Source organism: Canis aureus, chromosome 1, assembly GCF_053574225.1.
Source record: "Canis aureus isolate CA01 chromosome 1, VMU_Caureus_v.1.0, whole genome shotgun sequence".
Lineage (NCBI taxonomy): Eukaryota > Metazoa > Chordata > Mammalia > Carnivora > Canidae > Canis > Canis aureus.
The window spans coordinates 112,201,193-112,224,034 of record NC_135611.1 but is presented as its reverse complement, the minus strand read 5'-3'; the positions used below and the strand labels follow the sequence as shown (position 1 = coordinate 112,224,034).

Genomic DNA, 22,842 nt, shown 5'->3' with positions numbered 1-22,842 from the left:
CCAGAATAGGCAAGTCCAGCCCAGGGATCAAGGAGAGCTTCCTGAAGGAGGGGACACCTTGAATAACACCTAAAGAATGAAGAGCCCTTTGCTTATTCTCTGCTGTCCTCGATCCTCAGCAGCTCTTTCTCATCAGTTAATTGAGCCAGCAGATGTTCCTTCAACACCTAATTTGCATTTGGGCCTTCTGCTGTGTGCCATGGACTCAGTAGTGACCCAAAGAGCCCTGATCCCTGCCTCCTGGGGCTCCCAACCAGCACAAGAGACATGCTCATCGACTGATGACCCAAAGTCCCCAAGGCTGTGATGGGGGGGGGGGGGGAAGCACTGGCACAGTGTCAGGGCTGGCTGGCCCAGGAAGCCCAGAGGAAGCACCTAGCTCAGCCAGGAGAATCAGGGAAGGCTCCCTGGAGAAGGAAACATCTGAGCTATGATGAGTAGTAGGGTGGAGTGAGGAAAGGTGCCTCAGCATAAGGAACAGTATGTACAAAGACCAAAAGATGAAAGGGAAGCATTTTTTCCACTTCTATGGAATGAAATGTGCCCTATGGTGCTGAGGACAGGGCAGTAACCAGGACGCCACTGGCTATGACCTCATGGGATTCCGGGTCGATACGGGACACAGATCCATCACCAGTGATGACCTAGAGTGTTCAGGGATGAGACAGGGGAGCTCAAAATGGGGTATTTGACCCATCTAGGGGGCCCCAAGAATGGCTTCCTGAAAGAAGGGACACCCCAAAGAAAACCTGAGTTGCTAGCTGGTTAAGGGCAGGGCTGAGGGAATAATTATGTGACAAGGTCCGGAGGACAGGAGCCTAGAAGTTCTTTGAAGTTGCCAATAGGCCAGTCAAGTCAGAAAGGGTGGAAGCAGGGGACCCCACAAACTAATAACACAAAATTGCCAAAGGTTAAGGACTCACGCCTCCCCACCTCCCTCTCCCAGCCTTGACCCTAATGTTGAAGGCCACCATTCCTATAGAGTGGAGAACCGGCTGTGGGACGCTTGGCTCCCAGAGGTACCTATAACTCAGATGTCCCGCCTAGGGGCCAAGGGGCCCTGGACGCCTGAGCTGGAAATACACTGCGGCAACCACTGTTTCCCTCCGTGTTTAATTCGGTATCACAGGAGCACCAATAAATAGTTCCTTCCCGCCCCTGCAATCCTCCTCCTTCCCGGGGCAGGGCCCCAAGGGCTGGCTTCCCGTAGCGGGAAGGCACCTGCAGCCCAAGACACTGCGGCTCAGGCCCGCCGAGCCGCAGCACCTGCGGGATTCCCCGAGTTCCAAAGGGGCGGGCCCAGGCCTCCCGACCGCGGGCGGGGCGCGGGGGCGGGGCCTCGCGGGACGTCCCCGAGGGTGGGGCCTCAAGGGGCGTGGTTCTCATCGGCCGCGGTCACCACGACGTCCATCCAGATGCGCATGGCCTCGGGGCTGGGCGCCACCATGTAGAACAGGCGCTCGTAGGTTTTCACGCAGAACGTCAGGCGAGGGTTGGGGCTCTGCGGCAAGCAGCAGAGTGAAGATGGTTAAGGGAACCCCAGCCTCGCTCCTTCCGTGCTGTGTGGCATTGGACAAGTCACTTAGACTCTCTGAATCAGTTTCCCCATCTGTCTTCCTAAATGATGCTACCTACCTCACTGGGTTATGAAGATTAAGCTAATTAATATTTCTGGAGCTTAGGATTTGGGGAGCAGGAGGGATTTAGAAGGAAGACTCGTGTCCCCTTTCTAGCCTACCTTCTGTATTAGAAATATACGCATTCACATCCCCCCTCAAAATCTAGGTTTTTCTAGCTTGTAACTGGAAAAAGCTAATATCTACACCCCATTTATTAAGTAACTAGTTGCCAATCCTGAACTGAGTAAATACTTCACACCTATCCACTACCTGCTGTTAACCTTCTCAAGTCTGAAGAAATGGATTACGCCGTGTCCATTTTGCAGGTGAGAAAATGAAGGCTGGCTAAGGGAAGTCACTTTCCAGACGTCTCACAGCTGGGATTCCAGCCTAAGCTCTAAAAGGCCATAGTCGGTTGCTTCCCAGAGTTTTCTAAATACCACACCAGTCGCCAACATTTAGATTTCTGGCACTGCACTTCTACAAATTTCGAATATCTGAGTCCCCTAGGGCAAGAGAATATGAAATGACAAGGTGCGGTCCATTCCCATTTGGCAACTATAGGCAGAGGCTGAGAAACCATCGCCTCCCCTAGATGCTAAGAGGCTGTCTTCGTCCTCATCCATTTATTCCCAGTTTGGCATCAGAGCTTTTCAAATTTTTGCTTTAGATCTTTGGCTCCAAGAAAAGTAATAGTGGCTGGGAGCCAGAGACTGAGCTCTTAATTTTTGGTTGCTGCAGGGAAATGACCTGGTGCGCTCCTGTGTTGGATAGAGGACCCTGATGGTGTGGTGTACCCAGGGGCAAGCTAAAGCCTGCCAGCAGGGGCTCTGACCAGGAGGGCAAAGGGCACCACATGGGGGCTTCACCTTGAAGGCACAGCGTAAGTGGTCGTAATAGACTTCCTCAATGGCCTGGAAATAGATGACTCCTTTGAGCTTGGTCTCTTCCTTGTCTGATGGAGGGAGGAGGTGAGGGAGAGAAAAGCCAGTGAGAGGTGTGTGTGTATGCTTTGGAGCAGGGGTAACTAGAGCCAATTCCTGAAACTTACATTGGGGTGACAGAATGGTGGCAGAGTTTGAGGTCCCTAAGATACCCTGGTTGGGAGGTGAGTGAATGTTGAGATCAGAAGGGAGACTGGATAAGATTGGAAATGGGGTCTGGGGGGCTGCAATCCTAGGTCTCTGAGTGCCTTGGTCCTGGAGAAGAAGAGAGACTCTGGAGAGCCTCAGAATCACTGACTCGCCTGGAAAGGAATGGTGAGGAGGGGCCTGGACTCCTTCCTGGGTGTTGAGGGTGGGGGGAGGGCCTGACAATGTGGGTTTGGATTCCTCCCTGTGTCCTAGGAAAATAGGGTCTGGGGAGACAGAATTGTATAGAACTGTACCCACATTACTGAGGAGGGCTGGGCGGGGGGGTTGGATTCTGGGTGGCTAACAGGGCTGGGGATCCAGACTCCTGGCGGCTAAGAGAGAAGGGGGCAGGAGGCCAGGGCTCTTGGGTGTCTGTTGCGGAAGGCCTCAGGAATGGCCACTTCCAGGGTCTCTGGGCCCCAAGGTCCCAGGGGGCTGGCCTGGGCTTACCAGCATAGTAGGCCAGACGCCGGGCCTGGCGGTCGAAGCAGAACCACCGCTTCTTCCAGGTCTTAATGCGGCCGCCCATCTTCACCAGGGATCCACGGCAGCAGCCTCCCGACACCCTCACATGCGGGCAGCTTTCGGGACTGTGGCCCCAACGTTCTAGGTGCTGGCGGAGATCCAAGACTGGAGGGCCTGGGGGGCGGGGTGGGGGCGAGGGCGGGGCCTGGGGAGGGAAGAGAAGGGGGCGCAGCTGACATCAGAGGGTCAGGGAGGGGGTGTCCTGCAGCCAGCGGTCCTGGCCATCCTGCTCACCCGATCAGCTCACCTGCAAGGCCCTTTAAGCAGCTCTTTTCTTTCTTTCTTTCTTTCTTTCTTTCTTTCTTTCTTTCTTTCTTTCTTTCTTTCTTTCTTTCTTTCTTTCTCTTTCTTTCTTTCTTCCTTTTTTCAAAGTTTTATTTATTCATTAGAGACACAGAGACAGGGGCAGAGACATAGGCAGAGAGAGAAGCAGGCTCTCCCGGGGGGAGCCCAATGCAGGACTCGATCCCAGGACCCTGGGATCACACCCTGAGCAGAAGGCAGATGCTCACTCAACCGCTGAGCCACCCAGGAGTCCCTAACCAACCGTTTCAACAATGCTCATCATGAGAAGGATTCTGGCAGCTGCACTCAGTAACTAGGACACCCTTCCCCGGGGGGGGGCTTCCTTGCAGCAACAACTTGACTTCCCATGACTGCCCTTGGGACAGGGCTACTAGGAGCCCCAAGCAAACTGAGATGCAAAAAGGTAAAATGATCCAACCGAGGTCACACAGAGCTTCTAGGTGGTAGAGCTGAAACACAAACCCAGGTCTCACCCCCAGAGCTCACTCTAAAACACAAGAGGTATTCCACAGAAGCAAGGGAGCTCAGTGGGACCCTCATATACTGCGAAATACGGACCAAATAAGTGATCCATACATGAGAGCAGTTTCCACTACTGTTGTTATTGTGATGCAATCAGCGATTACTACCTGTGCTAAGAACTTTATGGGTATAATCCCTCTGCCACCTTCAGACTTTCTTGGGAGGTAAGGGAATTTTATTTGGGGGGGGGGTAGGGAGGTAAGTACACCATTACCTCATTTTTACAGATGTGTGGAAACCAAGACTCAGAGAGGTTAAGTCACTAGGCCCAAGTCACACAGCTGGAGCTGATGGAACCAGGACTCGCCAGGCAGAGTGGCTATCTCAGGCGGCCAGGAAGGGGAGAATCAGGGCAATGAAAGTGTCTAGTGTGTACGAGGCCCAGCCTGATCACACTTGTTCTTCCCAAAGGATCTCTGCAAAGAATGGTAATGATCCCCACAGTCACACTGAGGTTCAGGGCAGTGTGCCTCAGACTTGAGCAGGCAGGCTGACCCCCTACAGATTTTGTTAGAATACAGCCTTGTGTTCGGTTAGGGGTGGGAGTGAGGTTCTGTGCATGCAACAAGCTCCCCAGGTGCCAATGCTGCTGGTCCAAGGACCACACCTTGGGTATTGAGGGCTGAGAAAATGAGCTGAGAAGACAGGTGACAGCAGAGCAAGAAGGGATGAGAAATAGAGATGAGACTCCCTGGATAGAGGAAGGCAGACAGAGGGGAGATACAGAGATGGGAGCGGGATGCACAGGAGGGGAAGGAGCAGGTGGCAGTTAAAAATGCAGCTACTGGGGCCTGGAACCTTCTATGGGTCTGGCTGCCAATCCAGTTACACTAACGTTCACCAATGTGTACGAAAGGTCATACTCGTGTTGAGCACTGTGCCAAGCGATCACACTGATCGCTTTGTTTCCTCTCAAAAAAGAAACAAAACCAAAAAAACCCTTCTATTGTCCCCATTTGCCAGATGAGGCAACTGAGGCTTCTAGAGAGGACGTTACTCATGAAGGTCACCAGCAAGGATGTGGCTGACGGGGACCCCAATCCAGGAGAGCTGTTGGGCTGGGGACTTTTTTTTTTTTTTTTAACATTTTATTTCTTTATTCATGAGAGACAGAGAGAGAGAGAGAGGCAGAGACACAGGCAGAGGGAGAAGCAGGCTCCACGCAGGGAGCCCGAGGTGGGACTCGATCCCAGGTCTCCAGGATCAGGCCCTGGGCTGAAGGCAGTGCTAAACCACTGCGCCACCGGGGCTGCCCCTGGGCTCGGGACTCTCAACTCCACCGCTGTCCACTGTGTCACCCCCACAGTGCACCCATGCCTGCCCCTCTTGGGGCCTCAGTTTCCCATGCTGAAATTCAAGGGCTATCACCAGTGCCTTCCCCTTAGAGCCGATTCCAGGACGAGCGCGAGGTCAGGCTCTCCAATCCCGTGACTATGTTTCGAGGTGAGATGCGAGAGACACACTTGCGCATGCACACAAGACAGCCAGAGGGGAACCAGGGTGAGGGTGAGGTAAGACAATGCACAAAGCAGGGGGCTGTTTAATAAATGATGATGCTCCAAAGCAGGAATGCTTCATTTTTAATGAGCTACAGTTTATCCCTGACAGCCCAGAAGGCTCCACTGCCACGCCTGCTTTATTTGACTCTCTCTGGCTCTTATCAGCACCTGACATGCTACTTATTTCACTTATTGAAGCTGCTTTTTCTTTCTAAATGCTAGTTTCCTCCAGGGCAGGGATTGTCATTTGGGTCACTGCTGTGACCCCCAGCCTACCACGCAGTAGGCACTCAATAAATATAAAGGAAGTTTATTTTTAAAAAAATAAGGAAAGGACAAATGGTTAAGAAAACAAAAAGCAGATGGGGAATAATGTGCTCACTTATGGGAAAAATAAATTCACAAAATATGGTTTGATCAGTGTATGCAGAAAAGTAAAAAAGATTTGAGGGCCACGGCGGGGGGTGGGGGGTGGGGATGGGGGGCTCAGTGGTTGAGCACCACCTTCAGCCCAGGGCGGCATGGGATCGGTTCAGCATGGGGCTCCCTGCATGGAGCCTGCTTCTCCCTCGGCCTGTGTCTCTGCCTCTTTCTCTCTGTCTCTCATGAATAAATAAATAAAATCTTAAAAAAAAAAATATTCAAAGGGGGCACCTCAGTGGCTCAGTCGGTTAAGTGTCTGCCTTCTGCGGGGTCATGATCTGGGGGTCCTAGTATTGGGCCCTGGTTCAGCTCCCTGCTCAGTGGGGAGCCTGCTTCTCCCTCTCCCTCTGTGGCTCATCCCCCTCAGCTCTCTTCTCATGCTCTGTCTCAAATAAATAGATAACATCTTGAAAAAAAAAAAAAAAAAAGATTTGAAGGCTTCTCAACAAGAGGAAATACTTGCGCCTCCAGAGATACCATGGAGAGACCCTCACTTCCCCAAATTCAATAACATTTATTATGATAAAAATGTATTCCTGCTATTAGCATGGGTAAAAATACAATTTTAGTAAGGAGCTGTCAGCTAAATCCAGAATGTGTAAAATTCTGCAGGATGAATGACTCAATTTTTTTCCACAAAGAAACAGCATTTTTTTTTTTTTTTAAAAGTAAAGAGGGAGGATTCTTAATCTCAGACACTTTGGAGACATTTTAAGTGCATTGTATCTACTTTGTTTGGATCCAGATTCAAATAACCAACCATAAGAAGACATTTCTGAGGCAAGTCAGGAGATGTGAATATGGATCACATATGATGATGTTAGAGAATTATTAATCATCCCATAAAGTATGACAGTGGCATTTTTGTTATGTTAAAAAGAAAACTCTTTTTAACTGTTTGTTTTAAATTTGGAGATACACAGTGGGGTATGGACAAAATGATACAATATCTGGAATTTGCTTTAAAATATTCCATTGCAGGGTGGAGAGTAGGTGAGGGATCAATAAAACAAAGCTGGCAAATAAAACAAGATTCAAGACTGATAACCACCAGGGAGCTTAGCTGACTCAGTTGATAGAGTGTATGACTCCTGATCTTGGGGTCATGAGTTCAAGCCCACATATGGTGTGTATAGAGATTACTAAAAATAAATAAAAATCTTTAAAGAAAGAAAAAAAGACTGATAATCACTGGAGCTTCCTGGTGAGTACACAGGAACTTATTAATCTATTCTACATATGACTATTTGGATAAGACAGATTTTTTAAAGAATGAAACAAATTTTTAAATGTTCTAAGTGTTTTTGAAAAGCCCCAGCATATAGTTGCCCTCATTCTACAGTAAGTACTGACATTGTCACCCACTTATAGAAGAGGAAACTGAGGCACAGAAGTAAAGCATGTAACCCGAGGACATGCCATGGACATAGATAACCATGATAGGAACAGAAACCAGGCCTTCTTAGTTCCCCTCCCCTTGCCAAGCCCCGGACACTTTTCTTTTGGAAGAGAGGAGAAGCTGAGAGAAGAAAAAGCCGAGGCCAGGGCAGAAACAGAGCAGGGAGGAGGGGCTGAGGGCAGGGGGCTACTGACCATGAGGGCAGGTACAGCAGGGCCTGAGGAACCTTCTTTGCTTCTTCTCAGTCCTTCCTGTGGGTTGAGGATGAAGGAGTCAATGAGGATGCTAACCAATAAGAAGCAAGGGAAAAAAGTACTGGACTCCTGGGTCTGAGGGACGAGGGACTGGAGACCTAGACTCCCTCCTGGGTCTGAGGGAGGAGGGGGCTAGAGGCCTAGACTCCTGTGTCTGAGGGAGGAGGGTACTGGGGACCTAGACTCCTGGGTCTGAGGGAGGAGGGGGCTAGAGGCCTAGACTCCTGGGTCTGAGGGAGGAGGGTACTGGGGACCTAGACTCCTGGGTCTGAGGGAGAAGGGGGCTGGAATAGGATCTCCTGACGCTAAAGAGGAGGGGTGAGGTCTCACCCGGGCCTTGAGCAGTCGCTCCCTCTCTGCCACAGCCTGCTGTAGGAGCTGCTCCATGCGGGCGATGTCTGGGTGGAGGGACCCACAGCTGGGAGGACAGAACAGAGACGGAGCAAGTTACAGTGCCCTAGCCTCTTCCCATCTCCCCACCTTCTCCCTGATGTCTCACCTGTTCCCAGGGCCACAGTTCAGCAGCTGATAGAGCGGGTGTCTCCCAGAGTCTCCTGATGCTGGTGGGAGGGCCGAGGCCCCCAGGGGTCCTGGGAGAGAAGGGCGGGGGGTAGGGGGCCAGGATTCTCCCTGTTTGAGCCCTTCCACCTCTACTCCCAGACATCCAGGCTCCTCCATCCTTGCTGCAGGAAGGGAGGAGGTACGTGGGAATGGGGGGGACCCTCACCAGTACAATGGAGGGACAGAGGTCGGGGGGATCCCCTCTGGCTGGCTCTCTCTCCCCTCTTCCGGGGCAGGCTTCCAGTCCTCTGGAGGCCAATGGAGCCCTGGAAACACACAAGACCCATGCATACAGGAAAAGAGGCTCAGTCTCAACTGTAGGTCGGAGGACTGCCAAGGAAAAGCAGTAGCTCCTTGGCTCAGATCAGAAAGCTACTGTGAACACGATGCTGGGTGAAAGCAGCTAGTCACACAGGACCACACGGCGCAACGTGCAGAAGGGGCAGATCTAGAGACAGGAAGTAGATTAGTGGTTGCCAGGCCTTGTGGGGTGGAGGGGAATTGAGGGGTGAGAGCTAGAGGATTCAGGGTTTCTTCTGGGCATGATGAACATACTCTAAAATGGAGTGTGGGGATGGCTGCACATTCTGTGAATATACAAAGAAAACCACTGAATTGTACACTTTAAATGGGTGAATTGTAGCATATGTAAATTATATCCCATAAGACTGTAAAAAAAAAAAAAAAAAAAAAAAAGCCCATCACGTTGGTGTGGATGTGGGAAACCCATAAGCTCTCTCACAATGCTGGGGGTGGGGGTTGGGTTCTATTGGAATAACCTTTATAGAGGCCAATTTGGGTCTTCTTATTTTTATTTATTTTAGATTTTTTTAATTTTTAAATTTTTTATTTTTTTAATTTGAGATAGTGAGCAAGCGAGAGAGTGCAAGAGCACAAGCCAGGGGAGAGGCAAAGACAGAGAAAGTAGCAGGCTCCCCGCTGAGCAGAGAGCCTGACAGGATCCTGAGATCATGACCTGAGCCAAAGGCAGACACTTAACTGACTGAGCCAGCCAGGTGCCCTGGCTCTTTTTATTTTTAAAATGGAAATTGCCTAAACATTTGGGTCTCAATTCCACTTCTAGGCCTCTATACTATGGACACACTCCTAACATGTGCAAAATGACTTGAGTTTCAGATTGTTCCCTGCAAATGCCTAGGAGCTACCCCATCAGAAGGAGATGAAGTAAATAAACCAGCCACCATCCACACCCCAGAAAATGCTCCCACATATAAAAGGAGGAGGATGCTCTTTTCTTTCTATCCAGAGAGGAAATAATCTCTAAGACAAAAGCAAATGCAGAACCGTGCAAAGAATGTACTACTATGCATAAAAAGATGGCAAAAAGGGCAGCCCCGGTGGCTCAGAGGTTTAGCGCCGCCTTCAGTCCCGGGCGTGATCCTGGAGACCCAGGATCGAGTCCCACTTCGGGCTCCCTGCATAGAGCCTGCTTCTCCCTCTGCCTGTGTCTCTGCCTCTCTTTGTGTCTCTCATGAATAAATAAATACAATCTTTAAAAAAAAAAAAAAAGGATGGCAAAAGTACATTTATGACAGGCTATAGAAATACAGAATATCTCCAGGAAGACTCAAGAAACTGGCAACCTGGGGCTGTCCCCAGGAGGTGAATGCAATGGATGGAGACAATGGTGGGAGAGCCATCTCTCTAAATATCCTGCCATACCCTCCAAACTTTGAATGAGGGGAATGTTGGCTTTCTAAAAAAATAAACATGACAGCCAAATGTAGCCTGTGCTCTCAGACCAGAAAAAAAAAAACTGGGGTTTTGTTTCGTTTTGTTTTTGCTAGTAAAACAATAGGGGGACAGCTGACAAAATATAAATAAGATCTGGTTATTTCAATAATATTATCTCAACATTAGTTTCCTGAATTTGATCACTGCAGTGTGGTTATGTAAGAGTGGCCTTGACCTTAGGTAATAAATGTAGAAGTATTTTAGGGTAAGGGGAAATCATGCTGCAGAAAAGAATAATAAAGTGTCCGTGCACATGCACACAATGTGTGTGTGGAAGAGAGAGAGAGAGAGAGAGAAAGAGAGAACAGTGAGAAAGAAAAACAAAGCAAATGTCCAATGTGGTAAAATGTTCATTACAGAACCTGAAGGCCCAGTATATAGGTATTCTTTCTACTGTTTCTGTAATTTTTCTTGTCTTACATTATTTCAAAATAAAAAGTTACCAAAAAATGAAAATAAACTTAATTGAGAGTAATGAAGAAATAAAACGCAAAGCATTTTAAAAAGAAAAAACAACTCTGAGTGGATAATAAAGAATACAAATGGGGCTCTTGGCTGGCTCAGTAGGAAGAGCGTAGGACTCCTGATATTTGGATTGTGAGTTCAAGTCCCACACTGGGTATAGAGATTACTTAAAAATAAAATTAGGGCAGCCCCAGTGGCGCAGCGGTTTAGTGCTGCCTTCAGCCCAGGGTGTGATCCTGGAGACCTGGGATCAAGTCCCACGTAAGGCTCCCTGCGTGGAGCCTGCTTCTCCCTCTGCCCGTCTCTCTCTCTCTGTGTCTCTCTCTGTGTCTCTCTCTCTCCCCCTGTGTGTCTCTAATAAATAAATAAAATCTTTTTTAAAAAATTAAATTATTTTTAAAAAGAATAACAAAAATAATACATTGCATAAAGTGAGTACCAATAAGGATACTCACTGCCATTCGTCACAAGGCTTCAAATATATTTGATTTGTGAGATAATAATAGCAAAGGAAAAATCAAATTGGTTACCTTGGGAAGGATGCAACAGAACCAAGTCTTTATTTTGAAGACTGGTGAGTAAAGTGAAATCAGCAAGCATGAGCATCTTTCCTGCATTTTCTACAAAAACCATGCCCCCGGGTAACCAAATAGTAAAGAAAGGCGGGATCCCTGGGTGGCTCAGCGGTTGAGCGCCTGCCTTCAGCCCAGGGCATGATCCTGGAGTCCTGGGATCGAGTCCCACATTGGGCTCTCCGCAGGGAGCCTGCTTCTCCCTCTGCCTGTGTCTCTGCCTCTCTCTGTGTCTCTCATTAAAAAAAAAAAAAAAGTAAAGGAAGACAAGCCTCTACAGAAGTATTTTAATGAATAAATGAGGAGGAATATCAGGTTGGAAGTGGAGTACTTTAGATCCCTCGGATAAGGAGATAAGGCGCCGATGCCAGAGAAAGAGAAACAGGCAAATGGCCCCCAGCAAGACTTGCACAATGCTGACCTTGCACCTGCTCGGGCACCCTGCAGCCAACTTTACATGATGCAATCAGCAGACCCTGCCTGGGAAACTCTACAAAACAGCCATCTGGTGTCTTCACCAAATAAATTACAAGAGGGACAGAAAAAGAAACGGAGGGGAATGCTATAAAGACTTAAAATATATAGCCACTAAAAAAAAAAAAGAAAGAAAGAAAAAGAAAAGAAGAGTAAACTATAGTATTTAGGGACAGACACTTAACTGGTTGAACTTCATATTTTTTTCTTAAAGATTTTGCTTATTTATTTGAGAGAGAGCATGAGCAGGGGTTGAAGGACAGAGGGAGAGGGGGACGCAGACTCCCTGATGAGCAGGGCGCCAGCCTGATGCAGGGCTTGATCGCTGGACCCTGAGAGATCATGACCCAAACAGACGGCAGACACTTAACTGACTGAGCCACCCATGCGCCCCTGAACTTTAAAGAAATATAAGATACTACTATAAACGTCAGACCAGCAGCCATTCTCCAGGAGGCATGTGGTGTGTTTCCGGAGTGGCTGCCAGTTTTGCCTCCTGATACAGCTGGCAGTTCCAGGGTGTTCCCATATAATAATTAAGCTGGGTGTGTGTTCCATGTGATTTTCTATACTCATGTTATCTTTAATAAAAAAAAAAAAAGTTTGACAAAATAGCAACAGCAAGTATTTATCAAGTGCTCATTCCATGCCTAACGGCATACCTGGCACCTTGTAGAGCCACCGAAGTTTCTAAAAAGCCCAGGGAGCTGGGAAAGTTTTGCTCCCCTTCGCAGGGAGGACCCTGAGTCCTGAGCCCCTGTGCCTCTTCACTCTTTCCTCGCTTCAATCACTATTCCCAGCACTTCCTCACTGAGACCTGAGATATCTGGCACTGAGGCAACAAGGGGGGGGTGAGGGGGACCCAAGCTTTGTCTGCATGGCACTTATGTTGTAGGAACTGAATAAACTATCATACAAATAACTGTATCATTAGAAATTGCTGTGAGCAGAGAGAATAAAGTGTCATAATAGAGGATCAGCTTCTAACTGGGAGACCAGGGATAGCCTTCTGGACACTTGACCCTAAGGCCCAAAGAATGAGAGTTGGTGGGGAAGACTGAGGAGAACAGTGTTCCAGGTAGAAGGAGCAGCAAATGCAAAGGCCCTGGGGCAGGAGCAAATAGGGAATGTTGGCAGGTCAGGGCTCCTGCAGCTACAGCAGAGTGTATGTGGGGGACAGTGGTGAGAGGCGGCAGAGGCCAGATCATGCAAGGGACCCACAGGCTCAGGTGGGGAGGCTCAGGAGGCTGCTGACAGCTCTAGGTGGGGGAGGACTGAAGGAGGGGTCGAGATCACTGGCTGTTGTGTGGGGAAGAGATTGTTGAGAGACAAAAAGTAAGATGAAGACATAGTGAAGAGGCTGGTTTAGGGTCACAAAATCAGAGATGAGGGTGAGAGTGGGTGGAAGAAGGGTGCTAATAATTACGATAATACTAATAATTGTAATGATCGTCAGAGTGACAGCAGCACTAAACACCAACTACGTGCCAGACACCATGCTAAGCACTTTAGCCATCAACCAGTGGGTGCTGTTGTTGTTCACATTTGTCAGCTAAGTAAACTGAGGCAAAAAGATGTGTCTTGGGGGAACCTGGGTGGCTCAGCGGTGGAGCGTCTACCTTCAGCTCAGATCGTGATCCTGGGTCCCAGGATCGAGTCCCTCATTGGGCTCCCTGCATGGAGCCTGCTTCTGCTTCTCCCTCTGCCTGTGTCTCTGTCTCTCTCTCTGCATCTCTAGTGAATAAATAAGTAAAATCTTAAAAAGCAGCAGAACAGGTGTTTGAACCCAAGCAGCGTCAGTACCCTGGCACAACACGTGATCCTGGAAAGAAGGGTAAAATCTGAGACTTACGGGACTTGGAGGGACCAAGAGGAAGGAGTGAGGAGTCCTTTGTTAATTCACACACTCATTCATCCACTTGTGTATGTTTACCTGGCCAGGTAAGTAAATACTCCCTGGGCTCTTTGTGTGCCCTGCGGTCCCCAGCCGTGTCCCCTGAGCCAACGCTAGCCACGATGCCCTCCTGCATTCCGAGGGACTCCAGAGACACCCTTGCCTCCTGGAAGGCACTGGTTGTGGGAAGCAGGCAGACTGGGCTCAAACCCAGCTCGGCCACTTCCGGGGGCTGTGACTTTGGCAAGTCCTGTCTTCTGAGGTTTGAGTCCCCCTCTGTAAAGTGGGCAATGTCCCACCACCCTGCTGTAGTTGATGCAAAGATTAAATGAGGGACCTCATGCAAAGCACACAGGAGAGTGCCTGGGACGGCCTCCCCAGGTGGCACCCAGGTGCAAGGTGGGCATGGGATCCACACCCATGGGCACACGGTCTGTGGCAGCCAATAACCCAGGTCACAACTCCATAGGAATGGACCTGGCTTCCCAGCAAGTATTTATACATAGGCAATTTACTTTTAAGGGTCATATTTACCATAAGTCATGTTGCCCAGGAACGCAGCTGATGCTTCACCTTTATCAGGCTGCCAGGGGAACCAGCTGGAAAGTTAATTTCCCCAGGCAGAAAATCTGCAAGCCCTTTACCCAGATAATAATGGAGACCTACTTTGGGGGGTTGTTCTGAGCAAAGAATGAAATATTTTCACATTTTGTAGATTGATAGATCTCACAATACACATATTAAGTTGAACCACACCCGGCTGCCAAAAATGACCCCTTCCCATGTCCAAATAATATCAATTCTATGCTCTGCCTCTGTTTCTTTACCTATAAGATGCAGGCAAGAAGCTAGCTGATGGTACCGTTGCAAAGACAAATGGGTGAATACGTGAGAGGCACTTAAAACAGTGCCTGGCACACGCTCAAGACTCAACAAATGTCAGCTGTCATCGTTATTCCTGTTTATAGTGTTATCTTGAGAGTCATTAAAAATGACGAGGCAGCTCTAAATATATCAGTAGAAGACGGTCTCCATGATCGAGTGTTAGGTTAGAAAAATCAAAGCCAACAAGTAGCTTATACAGGCATTTTTGAAGAAAAGTTTGCATAAGAGCTACCAATTTGGGGGCCCCTAGGTGGCTCAGTTGGTTAGCATTTGCCTTTGCCTTAGGTCATGATCTCAGGGACCTGGGATCAAGCCCCACATCAGACTCTCTGCTCAGTGGGGAGCCTGCTTCTCCCTCTCCTCCCAGCTCGTGTTCTATCTCTGTCGCTCTCTCTCTCTCTCTCTCTCAAATAAATAAAATCTTAAAAAAAAAAAGCTACCAACTACCAATTTCTAAGTGCTTAGTTGTGCGTCCACACAACTAAAACAAAACTCTTCACCTAGCATTCAGCCTCTGCCTCCTGCACAGCACTCTGATGCTCTCTACTCGGTTTCATTTTAAAGAGTAACAATGAATGTCGTATGCCGTTAATAAATGGGGAGCCCCGGTTTTAAGGAGATCTAGAAGGAGGGGTACCCAAGAAAGCATTGCTGGGGATGGGGCTGTGGGCCAGTGGGGTGGAAAGAGGGTGCCTTCTTATCAACACGCCCTATTTGGCTGCTTTTGAAATTTACTCCTGGATGTACCCAGTCCCATTCTGTCAGGGAAGTGGTGGGGTGTCAGGAAGAAGAAAGAGAATCAGTAAGTAAAGCTTGAGCCTAACAAAAAATCAAAATACCCCTCGTTCATCCTTTCCTCTCCCCCAGTCTCCCATGGTGGAGAAAGCCACAGGGAAAGTTCTGGAGATGCAGTGACAGAGAGAAAGTCACATGGGGGACCAGAGGCAGTGGGGGAAGGTACCTGCAGGGAGCTGTGAACAGAGAAGAGGCAGGAGGAAGTGGTGGAGGCAGTGTGGGCGGTGGGGTCCTGGTACACCAGCAACTGGCGGTCTGTCTTCTGGGTGAACAGGAGCTTTGGGAGAGGGGTTGAAGGTTAATGGGAGCTGGAATGATCCCAGAGGACCCACCAGTTCCCAGAAGATCTGGCCCTTATCTCCAGTGTCAACCTATTCCTCAGATGGAAAAACAAAGGCTCAAGGTCACAAGAGAGCTGGCCTGGGATCTTAGGAAGCAAGGACCGTGGGAGAGACTACAGGTTCCCTGAGGAGGAGGGACTGGGGGCCTGAATTCCTGGGACCCAAAGATAAAAGGGTTTAAGGGTAGGGAATTGTGAACCCCAAGGGAGAAGGGGTCTGGGGGCCAGGACTCCTGAGGGAGGAGGAAGAGTTTGGGGGATGGTCTCCTGGGTCTGAGGAGGAGGGGCTGAGAGGCATAGGAAATCCCCATACCTTAGTGAGGGCCTGGCTGGACTCAGAGAAGTTCCTGCCCGGGGTTCTCTGAAGGCAATTAAGCTCGAGCAGTCGGTTCCGCTCCTAATAGAGGAGCAAGTTATCACTGGCTGGCACCTTGCAGCATCGGAATGGGCCATCCCAGCCGCCTTCTCTGATGCCAGGAGACATCCTGGGGTGCTGAGTGGTGATGAGAGGCCCCAGAGGGACAGTTGGACAGGTCTCCTTGGAGCACGTACCTGTGTCAGGGCCTGAAGGGCCTCCTCCTTCTTCTGGCTCAGCCCCCTGCTCTCAGCTGCCATCTGCTCCCCCAGAGACTTGAGCTGCTCCTCTAAGACCTGGATCCGGCGCTGCAGGGCACAGCCCGGGGCCCTGGTTACTCAGCGGCCCCCGGGTTTCCAGTTGGCTCCCCTAGAGCCAAGTCCTCCTCGAGAGCCTGGGGTATGCTGGACCCCATAACAGAGACCCGGGGACCTGGGTGCCCAGGCAGGAGTGGGAGTTGGGGGCTCAGAGTTATGTTCCCCTGGCACCTTTCTTCCCTTTTGGGGGTCCAGGAGAAACCTGGGGTGAGTTGGAGGGGATGGAGGATCTGATGCTCAGACAGAGATGGAGAGAGGCAGAGACGACCCAGAGAGAGTTGTGGAGGACAGAGAGTCCAATCAGAATAGAGACAAAAACAAAGGACCAAGACCGCCCCCCAGAAGAAGAGGTAAGAGAGGAGACAAGGCACAGACAAGACAGACAGAGGGAGAAGAGAGAGTGACAAAAAAAAAAAAGAGAGTGACAAAGAGAAAGTCCAGAAACGGGGGTGGGGAAAGAGGAGCCACTCGTCACAATCGAGGGGTTCAGATCCCAGCTCTATCCTCTACAAACTGAGTGGCCCTGGGAAAGGTTACTTGAGCATCTTGACCTTCAGTTTCTTTATTCATAAAGTCTGGGGGGGGGGGAGAGTCAGATTGGCCCCCTCTGATTCTCGTAAGGACTCGATGAGTAAAGACTCATGAAACATTTAGGACCATGCCCAGCACATTGTAAACGCTCCATAAATGTCCATGACTGTCATAAACTCTTCTGAAGACTGTGACGCAGGTGGGAAATGAGGGCAGGGCAAGGGCCAGACCTGGAATGGAGGAGTCAGAGGGCAGAGGCGAGGGAGGAAGGGCTGGCCCAGCCTGACTCACCCTGTGCTGTGCCACACTGGCCTGGAGCTCCCGGACCTTGGGGTCTCCTGCCCGGGCCCCAGGGCTGTCCTGGTCCTCCTCCTCCCGCCGGCTCTCCTGCTCCAACTGCTGGAACTCCAGGTCCTCATATGCACGCTGGGCCGCATCCAGCTGTTCCCTCATCTGTGGGTGGGATTGCAGGACCTGGAGAGGTCTGGACCGCCCCCCGGGACCCAGGGCAGGTAGGTGGGCCAGGACCAGGAGTCCTGGTGAAGGAGGTAAGAGGGGCCTGGTTACCAGGCCTGGTTACCAGGTCCCTGAGAGGATGCGGAGAACCCTCACCTCCTGCACTCCCTGCAGAAGCCGCTCACGCTGGTCCTCGGGCTGTGAGTCAAGCTGCCCCTGGGCCTCCTGGAGTCTCTGCCGAAGACCCTCCACACGATCCCGCTCCTGGATCAGCTGCCTCTGCTCCTGAAAGGACACCCAGGTTCCCAGCCTCAGTCTGGACACAGGAAGAGAACAGAGGCCGGCATGGGCCAGGCTACCCGGATCGCGAGACCCAGCCTGGGTAAGCGCTCCAAGAGTACAGGGACTCCCCGTCTGTCTGTCTGTCTGGTTCACTCTTTTTTTCTTTTTAAGATTTTATTTTTATTTTTTTAAGATTTTACTTATTTGAGAGAGGGAGGGAGTGAGAGAGTACAAGTGCAGGGGGAAGAGGGACAGGGATATCCCACCGAGCAGGGATCCCAATGCAGGGCTCAATCCCAGGACCCTGGGATCATGACCTGAGCCAAAGGCAGACACTCAACCACTGAGCCTTCCAGGCGCCCCCATCTAGTTCACTCTTGTACAGGCTGGGACAATCAGGACAGTGAAACACTGACTGGGGCACCTGGGTGACTCAGTGGTTGAGCATCTGCCGTTGGCTCAGGTCATGACCCTGGGATCCTGGGATCGAATCCTGCACTTGGCTCCCCAGAGAGAGCCTGCTTTTCCCTCTGCCTATGTCTCTGCCTCTCTCTGTGTGTCTCAAATAAATAAATACATACACACATACATACATAAAAATCTTAAAGAAAAGAAAAGAAAACACAGAGACTACGGAAACCAAAAGTGAGGAGCAATGTGTACCGGGATGATCCAAGGCTTCCTGGAGGTGAGGATTTTAAGAGAAGCCTCAAAAATCAGGGAACAATTAGACCTGGGGAGAGAGAAGGAGCTGGAAGGGCACTTGAGGCTGAGGGCACAGTGCAGCACAGATGCATAGTAGTTGAAAAGCATAGGAAGTTTCAGGGGTAAAGCCTGGTCAGAGAGGAAGATGTGGTGGGGCGGTAGCCACGAGGAGCACAGAGGGAGGAGGTGACAGTGGAAAGGCAGGGACGGTGAGCTCCTGTCTGGTTTGGCCAACCAGGCTGAGGAGCCCTTATCCTGGGGCAACAGGACTAGAGAGAGAGTCAGGGAGCTGAAAGAACCGGGCATGTTATCTGACAGCAGGTTTGGGGCTGGAGAGAGGGAGGTGTCCAGAGCTGTGCGCCTGTTTTTAAAAACACTATCACTGTATCATTATCACACCTTATGAATGAATTGATTCTCAAAGAATTTACAGACAATACCAGGTCTCAGATTGGCTTTTAAAACTGGGGTTGGGGGGCAGGGGGCGCCTGGGTGTCTCCGTTGGCTGAGTGTCTGCCCTCAGCTCAGGTCAGGATCTCGGGGTCCTGGGATAGAGCCCAGCGTGGGGCTCCCTGCTCAATGGGGAGCCTGCTTCTCCCTCTCCCACTCATGGCTCTGTCAAATAAATAGATAAATAAATAAAATCTTAAAACAAAACAAAACTGGGGATGGGGAAGCAAATGGAGGGACATGAAACAAGAATGGAAGATCAATTACCGCTGAAGCTGGCGAGCATACCACATGGCCACCCACCTGACTACTCTGTGGGTTTGACATTTTTCACAATATGACATTCAAAGAGCACAGAGAGGGGGCAAAGGAAGAGACCCCAATGTGTCAGGCCTCAGAATCATGGTCCGGGAGGGAGGAGGAAAACAAGGAGCATCTACCCACCCCCCACCCCCAGCCCCAGTATCCCTTTGGGGAATGGGGCTCAAGTCCCAAGGGCACCACCAGGAATATCCGTCGGACAAGGAAGGACACTGATGGTGAAGATCCAGCAGGACACACTGACCTGTTCCCGCTGCTCGTGGCTGCCCTGCTCCGTGTCCACCTGCTGTCCCAGCAGCTCCCGGAGCCGCTCCTCCTCGCGCCGGGCAGCCACCCGCTCCCCAGCCAGCTCGCCCCGCAGCAGGGCCACTTCCACCTCCATCTGTGGGGAGGATGTAGGCGCTGAGGCCCAGAGGCCTGGGTCCAAGGAAGGAGGAGGCTGGGGACTCAGACTCCTGGGTCCACGTGGGGTGTGCCTGGGGGTCTGAGCTCCCGGATTCCGAGGGAGGATAGGGCTGGAGGCCTAAGGGTCGGATTCCGCGGGAGGCAGGGCGGGGTCGGGAGCTCGGCCTTGAGGGCTCCCCTTGAGCCGGGGCCAGACTGCCCACGAGGTCCGCAGGCTCACCTCGATCCTCAGCTCCTTCCTCTGGCGCTGCAGCTCCTTCACTCGCTGCTCCATCAGGGCCACGCGGGTCAGCGCCTCGAGCTGCTGCTCTCGAAGCCGCCGTGCGGCCCCCCGCACCCCCTCCCCGGGCGGGGAGGATGCGGGGGGCGTGGCCGGGGTCCGTGCCGGGGGCGGAGCCTCCCCCTGAGGGTGGAGGGGGCGTGGTCAAGAGGAGAGGCCGGGGCTCTGCCGTCGCGAGGCAGGTCGGTTCCCCCAGCACTCCGGGGCTGGGGGTCTGGTCAGCCCCAGTCGGCCGCCACGCCCGTTTACTCGAGTGGGGGAGGGTGCAGGCGCGGGAGCCCCCCACCCGGCCGAGAGGAGACCCAGGGGCCTGCAGTTCGGGACGGGGTACGCAGCCGACTCCAGGAAGATCCCGTTTTCGCTACCCAGGTCCCATTCTCTTGACATCGCGTCCCGGTGGACCTGGGTCTCTCTCCCTGTCTCCCCAGGTCGCTCTGAGTCTTCCCCCCGTTTCTCTGGGTTTTGTCTCTCCGACTCCGTATCTGTCTCCGAGTCTCTAGGTCTCTCCCTTTCAGAGTATTTCCCTTCGAGCATCTCTGTCCTTTGTTTCTGGGTCCCTGTCTGGGTCCCTATCCCCATCTCTCTGTGTCTCTGTCTCTCTGTCTCTCTTGGGTCCTTGTCTCTCGGTCTCCCTGTGTCCAGGTGTCTCTCCCGGCTCTCTATACCTGTCCCTCTGTGTCTGTCACGGCTGGCCCCTGCCTTTCCCTCTGGGCCCGTGACCCCTCCTTCGCCCTCCAGCTCCCTCACCGCGTCGCGGCTGCTCTCCGTGCTGCTGCCTTCTCCCACTTCTTCCTCTTCCTCAGCCTGCTGCTCAGCTCCTCGGCCGCTCGGAAGCTCCTTCACTGGCTGGGGCTCCTCCGGGGCCGCGGGCGCCTCCGGCTCGTGGGGGTCCTCGGGGTGCACGTGAGGCTGTGCAGCCCCTTGGGGCCGGGCCTCCGCGTCGCCCTCCGAGACCGGAGGCGGCTGGCCCCGCTCCTCCGGGCTGCTCGGCGTCCCCATGGCCGCTGGGCGCTCCGGCGGAGTGGGCGGGCCCCCGAGTTTCCGGGGGCGTGGCCTGGCAGCGTGGGGGTGCGGCCCACGAGGCCCGAGCAACTCCCGATCCGCCAGCGCTGGGAAAGAGCTCCAGGAGGCGGGGCCTAAGAGATCAAAGGCTGCAACTGAGCGCCCCGGGGGCGTGGCCTGGAGTTTCTAGGGGCGGGGTTCGGTGGTTCCCAGGGCGCCACACCCCCGAAGGCCGGATCGGAATTTGAGTCGGGGTCTTAGCACGCCCCCTACTGGCCTTTCCCCTCCCACCCAGGTGTCCAGCCCTGTACCCTCCCAGCAACCCCCAGCGAATCCCTTGGAGCACTCCAGAGCGATCGCATCTCCTCCCTCCCGGACTCCGGCGTCCGGGATCCCGCACCCTCCTTTCCCGAGCCTGGTAGACTTGGCCCCGACTCCACTGCGGGGGGATCAGCGCCCACGCCGTCGCACTCAGAGATCCAGGAGTCTGGGCTCCTACTTTCTCTCCCCGAACTAACCAAGAGTCTGCGTCCTCTGCTCCTCCCGGGGGCTAGATTCCCAAACTCCAGCCTCCCTTCTCCCCGAGGGAGCCCAGAAGGCCGTCTCCAGCCCCCTCCTTCCCCGCAGCCCCGGCCCCCTCACCTGCTCAGGATTCGGCGTGTTTCCCTCTGCGCTCGGGGCGCAGACAGCAGCCTGTTCTGTCTACGGGACAGGTGGCTGGGGAAGAGGCAGGAGAGAGAAGCTGCTCTGTCCCCCTCCCCAGCAGCCCGGAAGTGGAGGGGGGGACAACAGGTCCAACTGCTCCCGAGGGAGGAGGGAGCGACCAGTTTGCCCCGCCCGCGGCCGCGGCATCCGGCCATCCCGGCCCCACCAGCCCCACCAGCCCCACCCTCGGAAAACCCAGCATCGCGACCCCCCACTCTCCCTCCAGCACCCCCCCCCCCGCCCCGTTCATGCCCCCTGGAGGGCTAGGTGTCTTGGTCACCTATGTATAAGCGCCTCCCTAATGCCCAGACCCCGGGAATCATGAAAGGAAGGGGGAATGGAGATAGGGACCTCTCCCCTCTAATGAGCCCTTTAGAAGGGCTCTGACCGGTTTGGGGAGCTGGGCAAGGGGAGGGGGTGCCCTGAACTGAGTCAGAGACCCGCCCAGAGACAGGGGAAGTGTGACCCCCGCCCCACCCTGCTATGGGGTGGAGGGCAGAAGTTAAAGGTCTCAACCAGACCCTTTCCTCTCTGGGCAAAAACAGGAAAATAACTGGCATGTGAGAAGGGGTCACTGGATATCAGGAGCTGTGCTCAACACTGTATACACGTTAATTTTATCCTTACAGTAGCCTAATGAGAAAGGTACTATCAGCTTTATTTTACAGTTGGGGAAACTGAGGCTTAGGGGGATAAATGTGCCTGGAAGCCTGAACATGTTATTCATCTTAAGGCTAGATTTGTTCTCTAGAAAGTCCATGTTCTTGACAACTGGGCATACTGTCACTCTGATGCAGCCGGGAAGTGCCTGGAAGATCACTGCAAATGATAGTAACAGTAATAGTCACCACTGATATGACACCTGTCACGCAGGCAGTGTGCCAGGCACCTCATACATGTGGACTCATTGGATCATCACAACACCCTGTTATTAATATTATTGCCATTGCACAGGTGAGGGAACTGAGACTTGGAGCACCTTATCCTGGGTCATACGGGTGCAAGTGGCACAAACTCAAGATGGTGTTTTGTTTTTTAAGATTTTATTTATTTATTCATTAGAGACGCAGAGACAGAGGCAGAGGGAGAAGCAGGCTCCCTGTGGGAAGCTCAGTGCAGGATTCAATCCCAGGACCCCAGGGTCACACCCCCAGCCAAAGGCAGACACTCAACCACTAAGCCACCCAGGCACCCCTCAAGATGGTATTTTAATCCAAGGATGTGAGAACCTCTGCCCCAGATATGTTTGTTTCTGGTCTTGTGAGTTGGAACCTTTCCTCCTTCCCAGCACCCTGAATCTTCACCCTGCTTTCCTCCCTGGCCTCTTCAGACCATACACCTCAGACCAGAAAACCAACTGCTCCCTCCACCCCCACACAGATGGAAGTAAGATTAAGAGCAAAAAATAATTTTTATTTATTTATTTATGAAGCTCAGGAGCTGGTGAGGGAGGGGAAGAAGAGAGGCTTGGCGATGGCACCTCTCTCTGTACCCCACCTAGTGCATTCTTAATGGAAACAGGCACCTGACAAAGCCAGGTCAGGAAGGGGGAGTCTGGATCCCACAGAGCATGTTAGCTGGAACAGCAAAGTCTGAAAGGAAAAAAAAAAAG

The 22,842-nt window shown here is 52.0% G+C and overlaps 2 protein-coding genes and 1 long non-coding RNA gene across 4 annotated transcripts in view; 1 reads left to right on the top strand and 2 right to left on the bottom strand.

The window, feature by feature from the left end:
- Positions 1–1,094: 1,094 nt before the first annotated feature.
- Positions 1,095–21,312, bottom strand: PHLDB3 (pleckstrin homology like domain family B member 3). Of its 2 annotated transcripts, XM_077849609.1 has the most exons (16): positions 21,168–21,311; positions 20,271–20,659; positions 19,464–19,646; positions 19,083–19,220; positions 17,237–17,365; positions 16,916–17,077; positions 15,974–16,084; positions 15,735–15,818; positions 15,248–15,358; positions 8,408–8,507; positions 8,180–8,270; positions 8,011–8,098; positions 7,621–7,677; positions 3,203–3,422; positions 2,489–2,574; positions 1,095–1,501 (listed from the first exon to the last, which is right to left on the bottom strand). In XM_077849609.1, exons 2-16 carry the CDS (start codon positions 20,520–20,522, stop codon positions 1,367–1,369), a joined length of 1,947 nt encoding a protein of 648 aa, XP_077705735.1. In that variant the 5' UTR covers positions 20,523–20,659; positions 21,168–21,311; the 3' UTR covers positions 1,095–1,366. The 2 variants fall into 2 exon arrangements, with proteins under 2 accessions (XP_077705735.1, XP_077705739.1); XM_077849613.1 differs by lacking the exon at positions 2,489–2,574 and having other exon boundaries at positions 21,168–21,312.
- LOC144284731 (uncharacterized) overlaps positions 19,517–22,842 on the top strand; it is a 13,339-nt gene continuing 10,013 nt past the window's right edge. The window contains exon 1 of the long non-coding RNA XR_013353184.1: positions 19,517–19,705. This is a non-coding gene — a long non-coding RNA (uncharacterized LOC144284731). The remainder of the gene's footprint in view (positions 19,706–22,842) is intronic.
- The window catches only part of ETHE1 (ETHE1 persulfide dioxygenase), a 23,711-nt gene continuing 23,491 nt past the window's right edge, over positions 22,623–22,842 (bottom strand). The window contains exon 7 of the mRNA XM_077849631.1: positions 22,623–22,822. Within this exon, the coding sequence (XP_077705757.1) occupies positions 22,770–22,822 (53 nt within the window). The 3' untranslated portion in view covers positions 22,623–22,769. The remainder of the gene's footprint in view (positions 22,823–22,842) is intronic.

Coding starts and splice junctions, on each gene's coding strand:
- PHLDB3 (XM_077849609.1), bottom strand. CDS start 20,522: ATGGGGACGCCGAGCAGCCCGGAGGAGCGGGGCCAGCCGCCTCCGGTC. Junction 3,423..7,620: donor CTGCTGTACCTGCCCTCATG/GTCAGTAGCCCC, acceptor TTCCCTCCCCAG/GCCCCGCCCTCGCCCCCACC. Junction 2,575..3,202: donor GCGTCTGGCCTACTATGCTG/GTAAGCCCAGGC, acceptor TCCCTCCATCAG/ACAAGGAAGAGACCAAGCTC.